Source organism: Amaranthus tricolor, chromosome 2 (genome assembly GCF_026212465.1).
Source record: "Amaranthus tricolor cultivar Red isolate AtriRed21 chromosome 2, ASM2621246v1, whole genome shotgun sequence".
In the NCBI taxonomy this organism is placed as follows: domain Eukaryota; kingdom Viridiplantae; phylum Streptophyta; class Magnoliopsida; order Caryophyllales; family Amaranthaceae; genus Amaranthus; species Amaranthus tricolor.
Genome location: NC_080048.1, coordinates 1,182,492 through 1,204,608, shown reverse-complemented (window position 1 = coordinate 1,204,608; position 22,117 = coordinate 1,182,492). Strand labels below are relative to the sequence as shown.

Here is a 22,117-nt window from a genome sequence, read left to right as displayed (position 1 = left end):
GAAAATTATGATTATGTTACAGAAACAGAAGATAAAATGGAAATTTGAAGTAGCTTGAGTTATCATCTCTATTGCGGAAATCATCATGGTTGTATGATCTTGTAGAAGGATATACTGATACTATATAGTATTCTGGAATGTGAGATAGTTAGAGAGAAAAAGCTCTGTTTAGTTTTGTTAATGGAGTGTGAGATAGAGAGAGGAAGAGGTGTTTTGTTTAGTTGTTGGACAAAAGGATGAGGAAAATGAAGCTTTTATATGTAATGGTTTGTGTCAGGAAATGAGGAAGTGTGCAGAGGAAGCTCTTTGCTCTGTAAGCTTGGGTGGATCAATTGGGATATCGTGTAAAGGGAAAGTTATAAGAAAAGTCAAATGCGATTATATGAGGTGTTTAATGATCATTGACACGCGTCAGATTGGTGGATGATAATTATATTTGTTGTTTTTTTTATTTGATTTGATGGATAGAAATTCGATTGAACATTTAGTGTGATAATTTGATAATATTACTCCTGCATCTCTTTAATTGAAATTACAACATTGTATAAATTTATAGAAGAGTCGGGAGTTTTTGAAAAATTATTGCAATCTTAATGAAATGGAGAAAGTTTGATAAGGTCGTTTTGACATGTTTGGAAAAAAATAATTAGAAAAATAAAATAGTTTTAACGTCACGTGGTTTAACTTGTTTTAACCTGTTGTTTAATTAATATTTTAAGATTTTATATTCTTATGTATAAGTTAAAATCCACTTCATTCTTATTTTACACAACATCACTTTTCTGAATATGCAATCTAATACTCATTTTGATCGATATAACTCTAGTTACTCCTAAGTCATCATCATCCTAATGAGTGTCGTCTAATGTAGGGTTTAAAAAAGGTAAAAAGAAAGCAGACTTATATCCTCATTACGATGAGATCTCGATCGAAGGGAGCCCTTCAACTCGATTAGTCACTTCTAAGTAAAGACCAAAAAAAAATTAATTTATTGAATCATATATATTGAATTGTAAGTTTGTAACTAATAAAAATCCATGTTGCTAAATATTTTCTTTAAAAAAATAATCCAACCAAAAAGTTGAAATAAAACTTGTGGATAATGTACAAGTCCAAATATTACTAAATAAAAACGAGAAAATATTATTTTCAGACACTAAATATAATTTGTTGGAATTTTATATATTATATGTATTAATAATTTATTGGATCCTGGTTTGCTCTTTTGAGAAAGTGTATTGTAAAGTTAGCTTTACCCCAAGGTAGTACTTACTTCGTTCTGATATTGTTGCTACATTGTAGTAATTTATTGGATCCTGATTGACCTACACTGTAGCTGATTGTTTACTTTATAGAGTATAGTATTTTATTATTGTTAATTGAAAAAACAAAGGAAAAATAAGTTGTTAGGTTACTTTATAGAGTATAGCATAGTATTTTATTATAGAATATAGAGTATAGAGTATAGAGTATAAAGTAGGATAAAAAGGGGTAGGTAGAACTTTAAATGATTATTTTATTACTAAAAATGGAAATATAGTAAGTAATATAAAATTTCCAAAAATAGAAAATATAGCGGGTATTATGGAACGGAGGAAGTATTACCTTGACTATATTAATTTATGCAAATTTATAACTTCCACTAAAAAATACTTTATTATGAGAAGATTTTATTTTCAAAAATAAAAAATCATATATGATAATATTTAGAAAAACAATAGTGGCTAAGATAAGTGCCACGCCAGTTTGTACACATAAACCATTATTTATTGGATATCGAAGCTTTACGAGGAGCATTTCACATGGCAATTACTCACTTTCTGATTCACAAAGATTAAACTCTTTTTTTAGACCAACTAAATGCTAAACATAATCCCAATATTTATTGCACATTTGGTAAAATATTATTTGTTTTAACTTATTATTGATTCTCAAAATCAAATTTATAACTTTATTCAAAAGTAATATATATTTGCTTTTTAACTATAACAAAATTAAATTTTTTGTTTGTTTTAACTTCTACTATGCTTTTTAACTTATTAAAAGAAATTAAAACTAAAATGAATGCGAATACATTTAGGGGGCGTTTGGTTGGGGGTATTAAGGAAAGGGAAAGGGAATGAAAATACCCCATTCCCTTTGATGTTGTTTGGTTCGCATTTTGAATCATTCCGTTTACCCAATTTTAGGTTTTGGTTAACCTAAATCACGTAATCCCCATTCCCCACCTCCCCCTCCACTTTCCCATTCCATTCCCTTCCCCATTCAGCTCCTGCTTCCTTCCTCGCCTCCCTACTGCTGCTGCTGCCTCCTTCCTCGCGCCTCCCTCCTCGCGCCTCCTTGCTGCTGCTGCTGCGCCTCCATTAACGGAATCTCCATTAACAGGTGAGTCTTCCTTTTTCTTCTTTCTCCTTTTTTAGATTTCTGCTGCTGTTTTCGTTTGCTTTTTTGTTGCTTTTTCTTCTTTCTCCATTAACGGAATCTCCAATTTTAGGTTTTAGATTTCGTTTTCTGCTCCTTCGTTCGTTTTCCCATTTGAGTTCCATTGATGTTGTTGATGCTGTTGAAATCGTTCGTTTTAGATTTAGCTATTGATGCTGTTGCTTGAATCTTGTTGCTTGATTCTTCGTTTTCATTAACAGTGTTGTTCCATTAACAGTTGAATCTTCGTTTTCAGTTGCTTGAATCTTGTTGCTTGAATCTTCGTTTTCATTAACAGTATTGTTCCATTAAAAGTTGAATCTTCGTTTTCAGTTGCTTGAATCTTGTTGCTGTTGAAACCAAATTTGAGTTCACTGTGTTGATGCTTGTTGATGCTTGTTGATTTCCCATTTAAATTGATGTTTGAATCTTGTATGGTGTTGATTGTTGAAGCAGTATTGGTGTATGATTAAATTGATGAATCTTGTTGCTGTATCATTAACTATATCGTGTTGCTGTTGATTGTTGAATCTTGTTGATTGTTGATATCCAAATTGATGTTGTTTTAGAAACTTGGGATTTTAGAAATTGGGATTATTGATGTTGTTTTAGTATGATTAAAAATTGGGATTTTAGAAACTTGATTATGTATCATTGTTTGTTTGTTTGTTTGGTTTTCAAGAATACATGGAAACAAGGTGCTTGGTAATTCTTTGATGTTCTTATTGATGTTCATTTGTACAGAAAATGGCTAGCATTGGTACTTCTTTGAAAAGGAAGAGAAATTGGGATTGTATTCGGTTCATAATTACTATGATTAATTGTGTTGTGTTGCTACATTTGATGTTGTACTCGATGAGAAAAACTATATACGATTCCCATTATGTTAAGCTTGATAAAAAAACTAGGAGAAAAATGAGATTGCACAACTTGAATAGAATGATTAGAGAAAGTGACACTTTGTGTAGGAACTATCTTCGTATAAATCGATACACATTTGGTGTTCTTTTAGAGATGGTTAGAGATATTGGTGGATTAAATGAAACAAGAAACACATGTTTGGAAGAGATGGTTGCGGGTTTCTTATACACATTAGCTCACCATAAGAAAAATAGAATGATGGGTGCACATTTTTATAGAAGTGGTGAAACTATTAGTAGACAATTTCATGCTTGTTTGTTAGCAATCTTAAAGTTACATGATATTCTTCTTAAGAAACCAACACCAATACAAGAGGATTGCAACGATGAAAGATGGAAATATTTCAAGGTAAATAAAAACCAACACTTTAATTTGAGATAAAATGGAGATACTATTACATATTGTAAAGTGATATTGTTTGTTTTGTAGAATTCATTAGGTGCCCTTGATGGTACAATGATTCTAGTGAATGTTCCTTGTGATGAGCGATCCAAATATCGGACTAGAAAAGGTACCCTTGCTATGAATGTATTAGGAGTATGTTCACCCGAGATGGAATTTATATATGTCTTACCTGGTTGGGAGGGGTCGGCACACGATGGTCGGATTCTTCGAGATGCTATTTCTAGGCCTAATGGGTTGAAAGTTCCAAAAGGTAATTTGATTGACGTACTAGATTTTATTTGAGATTAACTTAGTAAGAGAGTAATATTTTTTTTTTAATTTGTCAAGGTTGTTATTATCTATGTGATGGAGGATATACTAATGGAGAAGGATTCCTTGCACCCTATAGAGGGCATCTTTATCATCTTAGAGAATGGAATAATGGCCCCCGACAACCCCAAACCGCCGAAGAATATTTCAACTTAAGGCATGCAAAAGCTAGAAATGTGATTGAGAGATGCTTTGGATTACTCAAGGGAAGATGGGGGATTCTTAGAAGTCCTTCTTGGTTTAGTTTACAAACACATGGTCGAATTGTACTTGCTTGTGCTTTATTACATAATTTGGTAAAGAGATACATGCTTGCAGAATTTGATGATGAGGACTTGTTTGAGGAAAATGATAGTGATGATAATGATGGTGATGATAATGATGGTGATGTTAATGAGGAAGATGATGTGGAGTACATAACCTCCATTGCTGTAACCGATCCATGGACGAATTTCCGAAATACAATGGCCCAACATATGTTCAATGATTGGAGGGCTAGACAACGCAGACTTACTTTGTGATGTTATTCATTTTTATTTAAAACCTCCATTTCTTGTATTTGATTTTCAGACTTGTATGTTTATTTCTTGTATTGAATATTTGTTGGTTCATTCCATTTTTATATACATGCAATTTTGTTTACTATGATCAGTATAGTTCAATTTTGTTTATTTGTATTGAATGTTATAGAGGATGGATGAAAGTAGTGCTAGTGGAGGTGGAAGGGGAAAAAACAAACGATTTTGGACTGCCCAAGAAGATAAGGCTCTTGTGGAAGCCTTGTCAGAGTTAGCTGTTGATCCTCACTGGAGGTGTGAAAATGGATTTAGAAGCGGCTACATGGTTCGCTTAGAGGAGCTCATAGGTAAGGCTCTTCCTGGTTGTGGTTTGAAGGCTCTGCCACACATTGATTCTCGACTTAAGACACTTGTAGCCAAGTTTAGGGCTATTTCTCAAATGTTAAATACAAGTGGATTCGTCTGGGATGATGAAAAAAAAATGATTTCTGTAGATCGGGCTGTTTATGACGAGTATTGCAAGGTATGCCAACCTTTGTACATTTGACATTGTTTACTTTGAACAGTATGGTTCAATTATGTTTGAGATTTTTTGATGATGTTGTACATTTGAATGTTTGGTTCAGAATCATCCGAATTGCAAAAACCTGTTTGGAGTTTCATTTCCGCACTTTCATGAACTAATGAATGTTTACGGCAAGGATTACGCTACCGGAAAACCAGCTGAAGATTATGTTGAAGCAATACAGAATTTGCAAAACGTTGCCCCTCCACAAGTTACACTTGATTCAAGTGATGATGAGGGAATTGATGCTAGTGGTAATGCCACTCAAACTGTTACTTCTCCTCCTGCTAAAAAAATGAAAACTGAAAAAACTTCTAATAAAAGAAGTAAGAGAGGAAATGCTGGTGAAGGTAGTTCTAATGAGTTGGCTAGCTTACAAGCATTCATGAAAGACATGAATGTTCATCTTTCAACTATGGCAAATGTGATGGCCCGCACTGATGATCGTGAGCAAAAAGTAGTTGAACAGACTGAGAAAGTGTTAGAGGAACTACTATCTTTTAATTTAGAAGGTGTAACTCCTAACCAAGTTTTTGAAGTGGCTAACATTCTAACCTCACAACCAAACAAGCTCCTCATATTTTCAAAGTGTCCCGACGCTTTGAAAAGTGATTATGTTAAGAGTCTTCTTGGAGGAAATAGTAATGCTTAGATCTAATGTTGTGGTTCCATGAATGATTTTGAAAAGGACTAGAACACTTTTCGTATGTATTTTGATCTACAAACAAGTCATTATATGTAATTAATCGAGCTACGTTGTTATTATTTAGAGTTATGTTTTTTCAAAAAATAATTTTTTCAAGTTTATCATATAACAACTACTTATTTTTGGAGAAAATATAAAAGAATTTAAAAAATCAAATTTTGATTCCTTAGCTTGAACCAAACAGTCACAAAGGGAATCATTCAGCAGTTCATTCCGTTTCCTGAACACAACCAAACAACTAGGCTAAATTAGGGGAATCCATTTCTTTCTCCTTCATTCCCTTTCCTGATTCCATTCCGATTCCCTTGTGCGAACCAAACGGCCCCTTATAAGTTAGCAATAATGAGATTGATCATGACTAGAGTACATCTACTCTTCTTATGATCAGAGGCGGATGTATATTTCTAATTATGAGGGTTATAGTACTCCCTCCGTTCTTTTTTGATCTTTCACTTTGAATTTTTCACACATATTAAGGAAGATAGAATCTTTGGGTCGTGGTGGGTATTATTTTAATTAAATAGTAGTGTAAAATAATGATTCTATTGGAAGTATGAGGTTGTAGTGGGTATTATTTTAATTAAATAGTAGTGTGAAAAAATGATTATATTGAAAGTATGAGAGAGAAAATTATTATAAATAAAAGAAAAGGGGTACATTAAAAGAAAAGGGGGTTTTAAGGGATAAAAGTGGGATAAAAAATTTCTAAAAATAGAAAGTATTTTAAAGTGGAAGAACTTTTGAAACTACCCATTATAGTAATGTGGAAGATCAAAAAAGAACGGAGGGAGTAATTTATCATCTATGTGTAAAAGTTGATTTTCAAGTACTTCAAATATCTCTACTATTGTATTATATTATGTATAGTTAGTAGGTTTTATTTAACGTGATTTTTTACTTTATCTTTTGATTTTTTTTTTCTTTTCCCCAAGAATTTTAATACTTATGTAATTTTGATGGGACCATGACATCTCATGCCTCTTTATAAGTGTATCACTGCTTATGAATTCTTTACATGATTCTATTATTATCACATGACTCATCTTTGTCTTTTTTTTTTTTTTTTTTTTTTTTTTTTAATAACTTGACAATACTACCATGCTATGCATGACCTTAATATTTTTTTTGAAATATATATGTAGTTTAAGAAAATAAACTTTTAAAATCAGATAGTTATTCTCCAGAACATATAATTATGTACAACTTCAAAGTTGTTTCTAAGTATGCATATATACTATACTATTAATATATAATCGTTTCATCTTCATGGTTGCGATTTACTAATAATTACTTACTTATATAAGTAAATTTGTAATATTTTTATCAAAAATAACATAATGACATCTAAACTGGCCTATGATTAATAAATTATTGAATTATGATGACTAACCAATAACACTCATGATCTCATACATGCACTTTAATCTTCAAGGTTTGACATTGATAGCTCACCTTTCATTTGATGTTATGGGTATAATTTTATAGTCGGAATACACTAAGTAAGATGATGATAATAATGATGATCGCGATGTAAAAACGCATGGATTAGCAAGTAAACTCCAAAACAATTTTTTAAAATAAAATATTGTAGTTCAATTTCAATAAAAATGTAATAAACTCCAAAATAATTTTTAAAACAAAGGTTAAGTAATAATTAAAAAAAACTAAAGTTGTTCAATTTAAATAATAATGTAACTTGTTGTCACCTAACTTTGCCTTTGTCAACCAAAATATATAGTACTTGTAACAACCATTCAATCATTATCTAACTTCAATTTGGCCAATTTTTATTGGTAAACTATACATGTGTTGGTTAGATGTTTTACTTCTTCTTAAATGAACATATTTTCACTTCTTTAATTTAACAAATGGAAAAAGAAATCTTTGTAATATTGCTTATTTATTACTTATAAGTAGGTATTTTGCACAAGAAATATATTGGATTGAAAAATTTCCAATAACCAATATTCCACCACTTCACCAAATATGAAAAAGAAAAATAAAGTAAAGCACATTCATGAATAAATAAAGTTTGAATTTAAGATCCTTGAAGACTTAAAAGGCAAACTATGTATGTATCTCATTCAACATGATTTTAACTTCTATATACTACATTGAAAGTTCAACTAGTCAATTAAGCATGCATTACTTTCTATGTTCTCCTACTACATTTAGAATGAAACTCAGATTCTTTCCTAAAAAGCGATATTTTAATGCTGCTATTAGAAAAGATGGTATAAGGTGATAATGAAAATTTATGAACAAAAAATCTTTGATAATAAGTTTTATCACTATAAGAAGAAAATTGTATATTTAATAAAAAATTACGCTATAAATAATTCTTATAACCACCATTTAGTACTAACAACAGAACGAGCCGACCGTAAGGGTATCTAGGGTATCTAGGGTCGTTATCGATTTCGGTGGCGTAAGGGCGACAAGTTTTGGTGCATAAGGTAGGGTATCTAGTGGTGTTACAAGCTGATCCTCAGATCAATAAAGGTCCTCTGAAGTACTAGTGTATTTCACTTCACTTTCCCTTACATTAAGCAGATTGAAATGAATATTTTGAGTGTACTATTGGACGTTTTATTTCACATCGATGAATTAAAGATGGTATGCACACTTTATAAGTTATTAGAGCTCTTCCTCTCATAGTCATATGGTTTTGGGATGGTAATCACCTTCGCTTATAGAGTGTGTTCAGCTCGTGTTTCCACGATAAGTCCAGTCTAATTTAACATCACAAGCATAAATTAAAAACATAACAATGGATGATAGTGTACTATGTCCATCACGCATGGATTTTTATTCACAAGACTGAAAAAGTTGATTCTGTATCAAGTTTGCCATGTTGAGAGAAAACTGTGAAGGGTCCCGATCAAGGAGCTTGGCACTACAATATTGTCCTACCTTGCTACCGTTTCAAGCTCCTACACAGCTTCTCTAGATTCAGAACAACTTTGACTTGAAGAAACAAGGAGGTTTTCATACTCAGTGCTGCTGTTTTTCGATTTCTTTGATAGTTCGGTACCTGAATATTTGATCTCACTGCCTTTCATTAGTTTTTCGTAAGTTATCACTTCCTATATTTTCAGCATTCTTATCTTAAATATTTGATCTCTTTGTGAATTTTGATGATTGTAAAGTTAATCGCAAACTTCGCCCCAATCAATGAACCTTCGCTCGAGACTCACGCCCAAATCCCAAATCAGTTTCTGGAATAATATGTGTGGGAAGCTTCGCCCGAGATTGAATAAGCTTCGCTTGAGCTTCATTAATTTCACCCAAGATCAATAAAAGCTTCTGGAAAATTTTTGTGAAGTCTCGACCGAAGTTTCTAAAGTCTCCAGTGAGAATTTTACGAGCTTCGACCGAATCTATCAGCTGCAACATCTTCTAACAGGAATATTTTTTTACATCTCTTCCTCTCTATTTCTCCTGGTTCCACCTTCAATTAGTGAACTAAAATTTATAGTAATACTTTGATACTATATATAGTTAGCAAACTTACAAAAATCTTTATTTATATTATGTATCAGTGTAAACTTTTTATTGCAAATTATTGAAAACGTATCTATATCATCGCATCACAACTAGGTTGTGAAAACTTTTTATTACCAATATGACTATATAATATAAATTCGACAATTGTAAAAACATTTATATTAACCGTAAATGGGGTTTCATAGCTATTGCCACAATCACGAGTATATACATCCAAAATTTTGCCATATGGTTGATTGGTTACCATAATCGTTATAAAAATACTTAATTTGTAGCCTAAACGTTAAAAGAACACACCATAATCATAATGTATTCATAATTTTATTCATAATCATAATTGTAAAGTAATCTTACAAGAACCAGCTTCATCAAATTGAAGCTTGCCTTCATTTCTCACTATTTTTCCTTTAACACTTGGTAACATACATTTGTAATCATAAACTAATTCTCTCCCTTATCTAAAAAATTCCTATTACGCACAATTACCATCATCAATATAGTGACTAAAACGTGAATTAGGAGTACATGACTAGAAATTATACCCCAAAAATTAGTATATAAACACAAGTCCAAAATATCATACATAATTATAGTTAGTCCAAAAAAAATACCATTATTTTTAAAATCAATAAAAATATTAATCCGTAATTTTATGATGAACGACTTATCTCAAATTATTTAAAACTTTTCAATTGAGATAAGATTTTCCTATTAATTTTGATCCCTAATTACTCAAACTCATTATTTGTACGAGTTTCTCCAATCTTAGCCCGAAAAAAAAAATCAAAATCATTAATCATCATTCATCAATCATCGTCCATTATTATTAATTGACCTTTTACCTTACCAATAAACTCCTCAATTTTTCTCCTTAGTTCATCTCCTTCTTCTTCATCTTCCAAACTTTTGTTCTCTTGTATTCTCACTTGATCATTCTCATCCATGCCATTTCGGCCCGGCCCTTCATTTTCTTCATCCTCTTCTTCTTTTGTTGATTCCGTTACTTCTTCTTCCTCGGAAATTATGAAATCTTTTTTACTATCCAAATCCTTAGTTGCATCATTTTTAATCTTTACATCAGCAAAAGAAGTTACATTAACATGATCATCTGAGCTCAATCTCGAGCTCCCTAGAATGAAAATTATGATCACATTACAAAAACAGAACAAAATATGGTAATTTGTAGAAGCTTGTGCTATCAATTCTACTGTTGAATACAGCATTTTCATATAAATTTCTATTTCCTCAAATAGAGCAATGAATTTGATCATTAAACAATTTTATTGATCAAACTTCTTACAGTCCAATTTCAAAATACTCAAGATTGAATCGAGAATCGAATCTTATCTCAAATAGAGCATGTATCAATTTCCAAATAAGGGCCTGAGTTCAATTCTTACCAACCTTTCTTAGCTCTTCCCTGCCCTCAGCCTGACTTTGAGAATATAAAAGAAAAATGGATTTTTTGGGGATTTGATTAATGGAAGGATTGAAGGGTATGTAGTATATATAGTTGTATAAAAGGGTAAAAATTTGCAAGTAAATTGAGAAGAAAGGGGTGTTTTGGAATCTTTAAAATAAAAAAATAGTGAAGTGATGTGAAAGGTATTGAAGTATTCAATGATTAAACATTGTTGTTAAGGGTTATAGATGTTGCTTTCAGTCTAAGGGTGATTTGTTGTATGATTTCAGTGAAAATTCTATGGAATTTCATGGGAATTTCACTTGGTAACTTCAATCATTCTACTGTTTTTTTTTTACTATTATTGGAAATAAAATAGAATAAGCTTGGTGAGTCATGCCTGAAATTGCTGTTGAATTATATGAAAATTATACCCAATCCTTAAACATTACCACCCTTTTTATTTTATCGCCACCCTTTAATGAAATTACGAATTTGCCCCTGAACTTTTAAAAATTACGAATTTGCCACTGGACTTAAAATTTCTTATTTATACTCCAACCTCACTAAATAACTCCTTTATCACACTTAAAAAACAAAATTACAACATAAAATTTTTGGAGCAAAAACTAAGAAATTCAACCCGCAAACAATTAATCGAGGTAATTTTTATTCGAATCGTATTATTTCAAATTTAAAAAAAAAACGAAAAAAAAAATTAAAAAAAAGGGCCAGTCGCAGGAAACGTTCGAGCCCACCGCGGTTCAGTCGCACGAAACAAGCAGCCATCATGCTCGAACGAGCAGGCTTGCAGTGAGGCATCTGTTCATTTTCTGCCTATGTTGAGATGCTTCCCTACTTTGTATCATATCATGCCTAATCATTCCCTATAAACACTATAGTTTTAGGTCATTGTTTAGTATGCCAAGGGTCTCATTGTATAGCCTTCTTTATTGCTTAGTTTATTCAACTCCCACCTAAACTGGGTTTGAGATGTCGGATATACTACAAGATATAAACAAGTAAAAATTGAGCTAGGCGTACATTAACCAAAACCAAACTCAGTTTCACACCCTTGTACAAGATTTTCTGTCATTGAAACTGAACATGAATTTGGGAACTGTTAATCAAACTCTGCTTGCAGCAGTGTAATGTCCAGACTTGCAAGAAATTCTCACAATTTCTGGCTACAAATCAACCTTGATACCTACAAAATACCATCATCACCATCAATGATGTTCTCTGTGATGCCGAGGCCAAGCAGGATCTTTCTGATCAAGCACAGAATTTGATTGAGGAGCTGAAGGATGCTGTTTTCGAAGTTGATGATCTGTTGGACGAGTTTTCGACTCTTGCTAAGCAAAAGAAGCTCCTGAAATCTTGTCATAGACTCTCTGAAAAGGTGCGCTACTTCTTTTCGAATTTTAATCTACAACATGATCATGTACTTATAGAATGTCTAAAGGGGTTGTGAATATCAAGAAGAAGTTGGATGTTATTGCTTGTAGTATCACTTTCACTTTAAGCTTGATCCTCAGCCTATCAGGAAGATAAAAACCGAAACATGTTCTTCAGTGGATGCAGGGGATATCGTTGGGAGGGAGGGTGAATTGGAGAGCATTGTTGGTATGTTGCTTGATTCTAATGTTCAGCATGATGTTTCTTTCCTTACAATTGTAGGAATTGGTGGATTAAGCAAAACTGCTCTTGCCCAACTTGTATTTAATGATTCAAGGATCGTAAGTGCATTTCTATTGAGGTTATGGACCTGTGTTTCTGATCAAGATCAGAAACAACTAGATGTGAAAGAAACTCTTGGCAAGATTTTAGGCAAGAATTATATTGATTCCACCATGGATTCGGTGAAAAGCCAACTTCGTGAACAGCTAGCGGGAAAGAAATACTTGATTGTCTTGGATGATGTAATATCAAATGTACGCAGTTGAATAAGTCGACTCCAGTTTCATGTTCTTCCAAAGTAGGACAATACAGTAGTCTTCGATTCCTTGTTCAAGTTCCTTCCACGGTTTTCCTTCAACATAACGAGCAAGCTTCAATAGAAAATGACAAAAATAAACCATTCAGTCAGATTAGTTAGAAATAAAGGAATGCGAACAACTATTCTAATGTATCAGAAATTACATGTACAATCAAATTTCCTCTTTCAATCCAAAATGACTGAGAAGAACAAAGATATTGCAATGGAGTACACGCTGCACAACATCCGCAAACTCTTCTATATTTAAGATAAGAATGCTGAAAATATAGGAAGTGACAACTTACAAAAAACTAATGAAAGGCAGTGAGATCAAATATTCAGGTACCGAACTATCAAAGAGATCGAAAACAGCAGCACTGAGTATGAAAACCTCCTTGTTTCTTCAAGTCAAAGCTGTTCTGAATCAAGAGAAGCTGTATAGGTGCTTGAAACGGCAGCAAGGTAGGACAATATTGTAGCGCCAAGCTCCTTGATCGGGACCCTTCACAGTTTTCTCTCAACATGGCAAACTTGATACAGAATCAACTTTTTTCAGTCTTGTGAATAAAAATCCATGAGTGATGAACACAGTACACTATCATTCATTGTTATGTTTTTAATTTATGCTTGTACATGTTAAAATGTCAGCATATAAATGGTGAAACACAAGCTGCACACACTCTATAAGCTAAGGAAATACCATCCCAAAACCATATGACTATGGGAGAAAGGGCTCTGATAACTTATAGAGTGAATATTCATTTCAATTTGCTTAATGTAAGGGAAAGTAAAGTGAATACACTAGTACTTCAGTTGGCCTTTGCTGATCTGAAGATCATATGTATGATACTCTGATCAAGGTAAACAATGCTGGTAATTTAATCACACCTTAAATACGACCTAGAAAAGTGTCTTCAAATATACAAATACAAGGCTTTTTGTTCCATTATATCTTCTAGAAATCATTTATATATGGAAAGTGAAAACTTAAGAAAAGTTTGCAGGAACCTCATGCAAGATTTTGCCGCCTTCTACACTTGTTGGTCGATGCCCAGCAATCTAGCATATCAAGGTATACGAGCGCATGTGCAAAGAAAGAAAGCTATGAGTATTACCCGAGACAAAAGCTATGAATTGAGACTTCGTTTTGGGTAGAATTTCAACTTGCACCTGCAAAAATTAGAGAAAGTTCAGTATAAATACAAAGAAGGATGGTGGCACTAGAAAGAAGGTATACAAATTTGTTTTCTGCAAAAGAGGCCATATACAATGCAAGAAGACTCTAGGGACCAAAGTCAGATAGTTCATTGTAGCATCGAAAAAAAAGAGTATCATATTAGACCACTTTTGAGAGCCCCTCATTTAAAACTAAGTTATACAACGTTGAGCTATATTGATGATCAGTATTAAATGATTCGCTAATCTTCTCGCGAATCGCGAAAAGCCAATTATTGTCGTTTTGGGCTATTATGAGCGAATCGCATATTCAAAAACGTAATTAACTAGTGAATTATGTAACAATATTGATGATCATTAATAGTTACTTATATTGATGAACTTTTTGCTTGTTAGCCAGGCTTCTTGTGATGAATACAAGTATATTCAATGTAATCGGAAAAACACGAGTTGCTCACACTTTACAAACCAAGGAGATACTATTCCAAAACCATAGCTATGGGAGGAACGATTTCAATGACTTATAAAGTATGCACATCATCTTTAATTTATCAATGTGAGACATACCATTCCAACAGTAAAGTTCCTTTTTCACCAAACCAGAGTTTTGGTAAAGTTCGCAATAATCTTCATCCAAATACTCATCATCAGAATACTCTTCATCAGAATTCTCTTTAAAACAATTTATAAATTGAATGTTGGGGATGTGTTGAATGTAAGGCCAGTCTTCTCCTGGTGGATCTTCTTTACATCTTCTCTCCAGGCTTTTTAAACAATCAAAAACATAAAGTTTCTTGAGAGAGGTGAGTTTGGGCATCCAATTCGGGATTGCTTTCAGCTTACAACAACTATTTATTTCAAGAGTTTGGAGGGCAGGCAAGAATTGCATCCAGTTTGGCAGATGCTCCATCTTTCGGAGTTCATTCAACGACAAGGTAAGAAGAGAGGGAAGAATGGATGGATTGTATCCAACACCGTCATTTTCTTCTTTTTCTTCCGAGAATTTCAGATTGAAACATGATGATATAGATAATGTCTCCAAAGCAGAGAGATGTTCCAATTCTCCAGCCACTATACTCCTTAAATTGAGGCAATACTTAATCTCCAGAATTCGGAGAGAGGAAGAGCAAGCACGGAACAGTTCTCCCAAGTTCTCCTCTTTCTCATCCCAAAATATTGTTAGGGTTTCAAGACGTTGAAGAGCCTGAATAGGTAGTGAATTCAGACATGCCACATCATTAATTTTCACTTTTCTTAATTTTGAAGATTTTAAAACAATGACTTCTCTTGATTCTTCATCATCTCTTTCTGTTCTTCTCATTATCCCATTCAATCTTGTATTGAAATCGCTTAAAAAAAATTCCTCCAATCCGGGACACGCCGGAAAACACGTCAGCTCCTCACAATGTTTTATATATAATTTCTTCAAAGAAGGAAGACATAATGAGTTGTTGTTATCTTCCACCCCAACCCCTCCTATCCTCCATCCTTTCAACTTTGGTAGATTTTTTAACCTAAGTTTTTGAAGAGAAGGGAGGATTGACCTTTCGTCTACATTTCCAAAGCATTCAAGGTACTCCAAATTGTAACAACTATTAAGTTGAAGAAAATAAAGGTTTGGAAGATGGGATATCCACTCTGGCATTTGCTTACCAACATAATTATACATCTCAAAAAAGCGAAGACTAGAAGGTGGGTGAAGATCTTCCATCAATTTTATTGCTCCCTCGTTATCCAATACTCTTGACTTACATTTGAGATGTTTTTTATCAAAATAAAAATCAATACAAATGTGATTGAGATGTTTTTTATCCCTCAAATAAAATCTTTTCCTCTCCCAGATTTGATCTTGACTTATATTTTCAGGCAACTTTATTTTAATTCTAAGTGGACCGTGGAGGTTTTTAAGATCTTTCAACTCTTCTAATCCTAAAAACCATTCTGACCAACTTGAATAACAATCCTTACCACCCACTATAAAATCACTCAGTCTATAAAGACATGTCAACTTATCCATACCCTTGGGCATATACTTCAACATAAAACAACCTGAAATATCTAAGACCCTAAGTTTGATCAACCTACTCAAATCTTCCGGTAACTCTTTTAAATTGCCACAACCATATAACATTAATACTTCTAGATTACATAATTTTGTTATTGATTTAGGGAGCACTTCTAATGTCGTGTTTGATGAGAGATCTAAATATCGTAGATGGAATAATTCACCTACGTAATTTAAACTTGACAAATCTTTAATTTTTAATCTTAATGCCCTTAGGTTCCTACAACTTTTTATTAATTTTTCCCCAAGAAAATTATCCTCATGCCTAAAACTAAAATACCGATAATCAAGATACGAACGTAAACGCGGTATATCCAAAGAAGAAATTTCATAATTAATTTCCTCCTTGAATAGTGAGAGATGGCGAATATTTTTATGTAGGTTGTCACTTCCTGCAAAAATCTCCTTCCTCGAGACATCTTGAGCAATGTCATGCAAAAGATCGTGAATCTTAATCGAATCTACCTCACCTGTAACAACATCTTTTTCTATATCTTGGAAGAAACACCTTCTCAACAATATTAGAAAATGTTCCTCACCTGCATCTTCAATGCTCTGACCTTTGTGTGATGGAACAATATAGTTGTGTGCTATCCAAAGGTTTATCAATGTGTTCTTTTTCATTCTATAATCCTTTGGGAAAATGGCACAAAAACTAAAACAATTTTTCAATGAGAATGGAAGATGATGATAACTTAGCTTCAATATTTGTGTGATATCATTATTGCCCATGTTGGCCACACCCACTTCCTGGACTGCTTCCCACTTCTTCTTGTCTTGGCCATATACAAGACTTCCTGCCACTCTTATGGCAAGAGGAACTCCACCACATGCTTCAACAATCTTTTGCCCGATTTCGACCAAGTCATCATGATGATTCCACTGCTCTGAACCAAAAGCTACCTTCTCAAACAAGCTCCATGAATCTTCCTTTTTCAAGCCTTGAAGCTGGTACATTGAATCATATCCCATGAAGTTTGCTGTCACTTGTGAACGTGTAGTCACCACAATCCAACTCCCCTTTTGACCTACTTTCAACAAACTTACTAGTTCAATCCATTGATTGCGATTTTCAGTCCACACATCATCTAAAACAAGCAAGTATTTCTTATCTGATAATTTCTTTTGAAGTTGACTTTGCACAATCTGCAAGGAGGATTGATCTGTAAATTTCTCATTTGGACATAAAGCTAAAATTGCTCCGAGAATCCCAGTAATGTTCAACTGTTTATGATCTTGATCAGAGACACAATGCCACAGTCTCAAATTAAATGCACTTTCAACTCTTTTATCACTGTACACAAGCTGTGCAAGAGCAGTCTTGCCTAATCCTCCCATACCCACAATAGACAGGAAAGAAACATCAGTTTGAACATCAGAATCAAGCAACCTACCAACAATATGCTCCAAGTCGCCTTCTCTTCCAATGATTTCAGCAACATCCACATACGAACAAGTCTCAGGCTTTCTATACTTGATAGGCTCATGATTAAACTCCATGATAAACTGCTTGTTGTGAGCAATAGCTTCCAACTTCTTCCTTATTTTGTCCACCCCTTTAGACATCTTGAAAGCAACAAGAAAAGGGTTAGAACGAGAAAGGAAGCGCTTCATCTTCTTGGATATTGTACCGTCAGCCTTCAAGTGCTTGTTCTGCTCGGCGAGAGTGACAAACTCATCGAGCAAATCCTCCGCTTCAAAAACAACATCCTTAAGATCCTCGATCCATCCTTGGATATCATCTGGGAGCTCCTGCACGGACTGGGCTTTGCGAAGCAAATTGTTGATGCTGTTGACGGTGCTTTGAAGTTCATCAAGTTTGGATTCATAGCCATAGATTGAAATGATTTTTTTAAGATGAGGAGATTGCAATGCAGAAAGAATAGTTTGGATAGCAGACAAAGCTGTTCCTGCGACTTCCATAATTGATCAGATTTCAAGGGATAGAAAAACATAGGAAAAAGAGATAGCAAGAAAGAAATAAATGGTACGAGTTTGGAAATGGTGAATAAAGAACGGTAAACAAAGGAGTAGATTAATAGAGCTGTTCTTGGTCTCAATTTTCAGTATTACTGTGCATAGTAATAAATGTTGATGTTTCGTGTTCCCCACATGGTATTATTAGACTTGCTGCTCCATTCACATGTAATTAGTCCCTACTCCCTAGATAGTATTACTTCTTCCATTTCATAATAGTTGCTAGATATTTTCTCACACAACATATCATATTCAGTAATAAGTATTATGGAACGGGAAAAATATTACCCTTGCATTGTTGCTCCATCCATACTTTCTCGTTCTGAAATGCTTGCTACATTATTGTTATTGACGTTATTCATCGTTTTTTTTATATATTGTGGTTAATGTGTAAGAAAAAAAATATAGTCAAATGTGATTTTTTTTGCGTGGAAAGTGTGATCTTGTTTAAATTTACTTTCATAATATTCGTTTTATAATTTTAGACGTGCATAGTTCAGTATATAAAGAATCAAAATAACACATTAGATTGCATAAAAATCAATTGTAGCAAGTGTGTAATTAGTGTGTAGTGCGTATAGCAAATCCAATATGGATTTTGAAACCTGGTCACTCATGTAGAACACAATACCCTAACCAACTCATCTAAGATACATTTACATATATTACTTAATTTTATTTTACATTTAAGTGATGTCAACTGACCTCAATGACTACACACTAAAATCGTCCACAAGTCCGTTATATTTTAATCAAATGTCATCAAATGTTTTGTTTTCTATTTCAGTTACATTTTTTCATTATTTGTACTGTCATATTTACACAATTGTATTTTTTTTTCTTCACCCACTTCGCTTATGTTGTTTCATATAGCTTTTTGGAAAATTTGATATTAATAATCCAATCTTTCACCCATTTGCTGTGAATAATCACAATTTTAGATTATTTTTTAATAAACTAATACTTGCCCTAAGTTTGCTGTCAGCATACTAATAGGAAATGCTAATAGAAAATTAAGACCAAATATTAAATTATTATAAAATAAAAAGTTATGCTGATAACAAACCAAGAGTAAATGTTAGATTATTAAAAAATAATCCAAATATTAAATTATTCCAAACGGATTGGTGAAAGATTAGATTATTAATATTAATTTTTCCTAGTTTTTTTCAAATTTCTTGGTATAAAACCGACAATATTGAGTTCCTTTCAAAAAAAACCGAAGAGTATAGAGAAGTCTAAATTTAATTTCCTTTTTAACTTTTAAAATTTTATTTTTCTCTATCTAATGAATTGAAGTTTTGCAATATTAGTTGTACCTTTAACTATTTTAAAGTGATCTTTATGTCACTAAATATCAGTTTGTTGTAGGTTTTATGTTTTATAAATGATTTTTCATAGTAGTAAATCTTTTGATTGGAGTATATAATGTAATTTAGAGCTTCAAGTATAAGTAGATCTATTAATTTTTTTTTTGGAATTGAAACTTGATTAAAATTTTTCTCCTGATTAATCCGACTTGAAAAAACTAAAACAAAATTGAGTTTCACCCAACTAAAACTCAAACCCAGCCATTTTGATCTGTTTTTCCAAATTGTCAACTTTCTTGGTTCCATATCACTAATTTTTGGTCGGGACCTCGGACTTTATATTTCTGGTAAGTTTTTGTAATTTGAGTTTTTATTTCTATGTTAAAGCTTTAAAAGAATATATTGGTCCTATTTTTAAGATTTTTTTAAAAATAAAATAAATTTCCTTTTATTTTTTGATGAAAAAATTAGTAATAAAATATTATTAAAAAACTCAAGACCCATTTGGTCGACCGAAACTGACTGAAAAATAAAAAATGACCTATACGAAAATGCAGATTTGACCCGAAACTATACCCACCGATCGTTTTGATAATAGGTCTAACTATAAGCTTAAGTTTTTGTTTTTGTTTATTTTTTGACATGATATCGAAGGATATATAAGCTTAAGCTTTATGATCGAATCCCCGATATACGTACTTGATCACTTGTCAGTTATCTCCAAAAGTGTTTAAAATAAATGTGACAACCCGACAGTTATCTGACCTTGTAATCGAACTTGATTTAACCCGACCTTAAAAATTAATTTATAATTACGTAAAAATCAAATGAACACAAGATCTAATTTTAAATTGATCAGAAATTACTAATTAACCCGAAATTAACCTCATAACCTAAATGAATACCTCTAACTTTCACATTTAGTAAGGGTCTGTTCTCTTCGTCTGATCTGATTAGATCTGATCTGAATTTACTAAGGTCTGATCTGATCTGGTCTGATTCGGTTTGATCTAATCTGAATCTTTCTTATCTGGTCTGATCTAGTGTGACCTGATCTGGTTTGATTTGATCTGATTTGGTTTCATAAAGTTATTATTATTATTATTATTATTATTATTATTATTATTATTATTATTATTATTATTATTATTATTATTATTATTATTATTAATTGAAAATAATAATTAGTAACACCTATAATAATAATAATAATAATAATAATAATAATAATAATAATAATAATAATAATAATAATAATAATAATAATCCCTCCTATTCCTCTTATGTATCCTATTTCCTCTTATGGTCAAGTTACACTAATTGTCTCATTTCTATTTTGAGTATGGTTTTTTGATCTTTATGCCCTTAGTGGGTTCATGTTATTTTCAATTATACTCTCACTTACCTATATTAATTGACCTCTCTTTTCATTAATCAAAACCACTTAAACCTAATTAATCTACCCACCCATTAACCATTCCCTCCCTTTTTTAACCCTAAACCCTACCCATCCCTATTTGTGCTTTCGTGTTCTTCCTTTAAGAACCCTTAATTTGGGTTGTTTCTTCTTCATCTCTCTATTCCTCAATCTCTGTATTCCTCTAAGAACCCACTATCTAAGTTGTGTGTTCTTCATCTTACTCGTGTTCTTCTCCCTCTTCTTTTGTGCTTTTGTGTTCTTCTCCCTCTTCTAATGGAAAACCCTAAGTCACCTTTGAAATCACCACTGAAGATTCCTAAGTCGCCTACGAACTCACCCTTGAAGAACCCTAACTCGCCATTGAACTCACCCTTGAAAAACCCTAACTCGCCTACTTCTTTACCTCTGAGAATCCCTAAATCCCCTTTGAAATTGCCTAAGAAGATTGAGTTGAAGGGGTTTAATGATGAAAATCCTATATCTGGTCTGAAGTCGTTTGAGGAAGAATATTTTGATTACTATGTTGATGACTCAACTTCTATTGAGACGGATCCAAAGTGGGGAAGAAAACTTGACTCTGAGGGTGAACCCATTTACACACCTGAAGTGGATTTGTGGGGTGATCGTGAATATTATTCCATTGATGCTGTTTTTTCAAATACTGATTGTGAAGAAGAGGATTGGCTTGATAAGCTTGGTCCTTTCTCAAGTGAGTTTCTATTCTCGTGATTGCATGTTGGTATTGACTGGTGATGATTTTTTAGTTAAACATCTTTTTGATGCATTTTTTCTATTGCTCTGTGATTTGTAAGTGAGAGTAGTTTTAGTCGAACAAACGGGGTTTAGATTGTTTTCCAACACTTAAAGCGCAAAGATGTTCGATTTTTCACTCAATGATTTGAAAAAAAACAACTGTACCTGAGAGTACTGAAAACAACCAATTTTTTCAACTATGTAAATATGAGTACAAATGTTTCATTGTAAACAACATAAACTTTTTAATGTGCTGTTTAGATATGAAACATCCCATGTTCAAGATCCTAAAATATGTCCAAAATCAAAAGGATTTAAACTTGAAACTTGTTGCTATGTTGGTTACTGTTGTGCTGTTAATGCTGTGTTATTGAGATGCTTTACTTGTTCCCAAAAAAATGTTGTTGTATTCTTGTTGATGTGTTGGTTTCTGTACTGTTGTTGCTTTTGCTTTGATACTTCCAAAAAAACCTTACTTGTTGCTGCGTTGGCTACCTGAGAGTGTTGTTGTTGAAATTGGTTGTTTCTGTGTTTATTACTTGTACATACCCAAAAAAACCCGATATTCTTTCATATGGCCCATGCGACTGAGCCGCGGTCGAGTCGCGGGTTTCCTGTGACTGACCCGCAGTGGGTCGCACGTTTCCTACGACTCGCCCAATTTTTAAATTTTTTTTATTTCGT

General features: G+C 32.8%; 3 protein-coding genes across 7 annotated transcripts; 1 reads left to right on the top strand and 2 right to left on the bottom strand.

The window, feature by feature from the left end:
• Positions 1 to 2,074: 2,074 nt before the first annotated feature.
• LOC130806983 (protein ANTAGONIST OF LIKE HETEROCHROMATIN PROTEIN 1-like) lies at positions 2,075 to 6,166 on the top strand. 2 transcript variants are annotated; one of them, XM_057672254.1, is made up of 4 exons: positions 2,075 to 2,385; positions 3,166 to 3,690; positions 3,772 to 3,997; positions 4,075 to 4,707. In XM_057672254.1, exons 2-4 carry the CDS (start codon positions 3,169 to 3,171, stop codon positions 4,575 to 4,577), a joined length of 1,251 nt encoding a protein of 416 aa, XP_057528237.1. In that variant the 5' UTR covers positions 2,075 to 2,385; positions 3,166 to 3,168; the 3' UTR covers positions 4,578 to 4,707. The 2 variants fall into 2 exon arrangements, with proteins under 2 accessions (XP_057528237.1, XP_057528238.1); XM_057672255.1 differs by lacking the exons at positions 3,166 to 3,690; positions 3,772 to 3,997; positions 4,075 to 4,707 and adding exons at positions 4,747 to 5,097; positions 5,201 to 6,166.
• A 3,524-nt stretch (positions 6,167 to 9,690) lies between these two features.
• On the bottom strand, positions 9,691 to 10,841 carry LOC130806982 (protein FYV8-like). Its single transcript, XM_057672253.1, has one exon. The coding sequence runs from the start codon at positions 10,621 to 10,623 to the stop codon at positions 10,159 to 10,161; it is 465 nt and encodes a 154-aa protein (XP_057528236.1). The 5' UTR covers positions 10,624 to 10,841; the 3' UTR covers positions 9,691 to 10,158.
• Positions 10,842 to 11,461: 620 nt separating this feature from the next.
• Positions 11,462 to 18,035, bottom strand: LOC130806981 (putative disease resistance protein RGA1). 4 transcript variants are annotated; one of them, XR_009040423.1, is made up of 4 exons: positions 14,476 to 18,035; positions 13,848 to 13,902; positions 13,038 to 13,262; positions 11,464 to 12,805 (listed from the first exon to the last, which is right to left on the bottom strand). XR_009040423.1 is itself a non-coding variant. In XM_057672252.1 (2 exons), exons 1-2 carry the CDS (start codon positions 17,894 to 17,896, stop codon positions 13,892 to 13,894), a joined length of 3,432 nt encoding a protein of 1,143 aa, XP_057528235.1. In that variant the 5' UTR covers positions 17,897 to 18,035; the 3' UTR covers positions 13,478 to 13,891. The 4 variants fall into 4 exon arrangements, 1 of the variants encoding a protein (XP_057528235.1); XR_009040421.1 differs by having other exon boundaries at positions 11,462 to 12,805; positions 13,741 to 18,035; XR_009040422.1 differs by having other exon boundaries at positions 11,462 to 12,805; positions 13,848 to 18,035.
• Between the last annotated feature and the right edge of the window lie 4,082 nt (positions 18,036 to 22,117).

Excerpts from the sequence above, each read along its gene's own strand:
- LOC130806982 (XM_057672253.1), bottom strand. The coding sequence starts at position 10,623 with ATGATCAAATTCATTGCTCTATTTGAGGAAATAGAAATTTATATGAAA.
- LOC130806981 (XM_057672252.1), bottom strand. The coding sequence starts at position 17,896 with ATGGAAGTCGCAGGAACAGCTTTGTCTGCTATCCAAACTATTCTTTCT.
- LOC130806983 (XM_057672254.1), top strand. The coding sequence starts at position 3,169 with ATGGCTAGCATTGGTACTTCTTTGAAAAGGAAGAGAAATTGGGATTGT. Across the intron at positions 3,691-3,771 it reads AAAGATGGAAATATTTCAAG|AATTCATTAGGTGCCCTTGA; the intron begins GTAAATAAAAAC and ends TTTGTTTTGTAG. Across the intron at positions 3,998-4,074 it reads TGGGTTGAAAGTTCCAAAAG|GTTGTTATTATCTATGTGAT; the intron begins GTAATTTGATTG and ends TAATTTGTCAAG.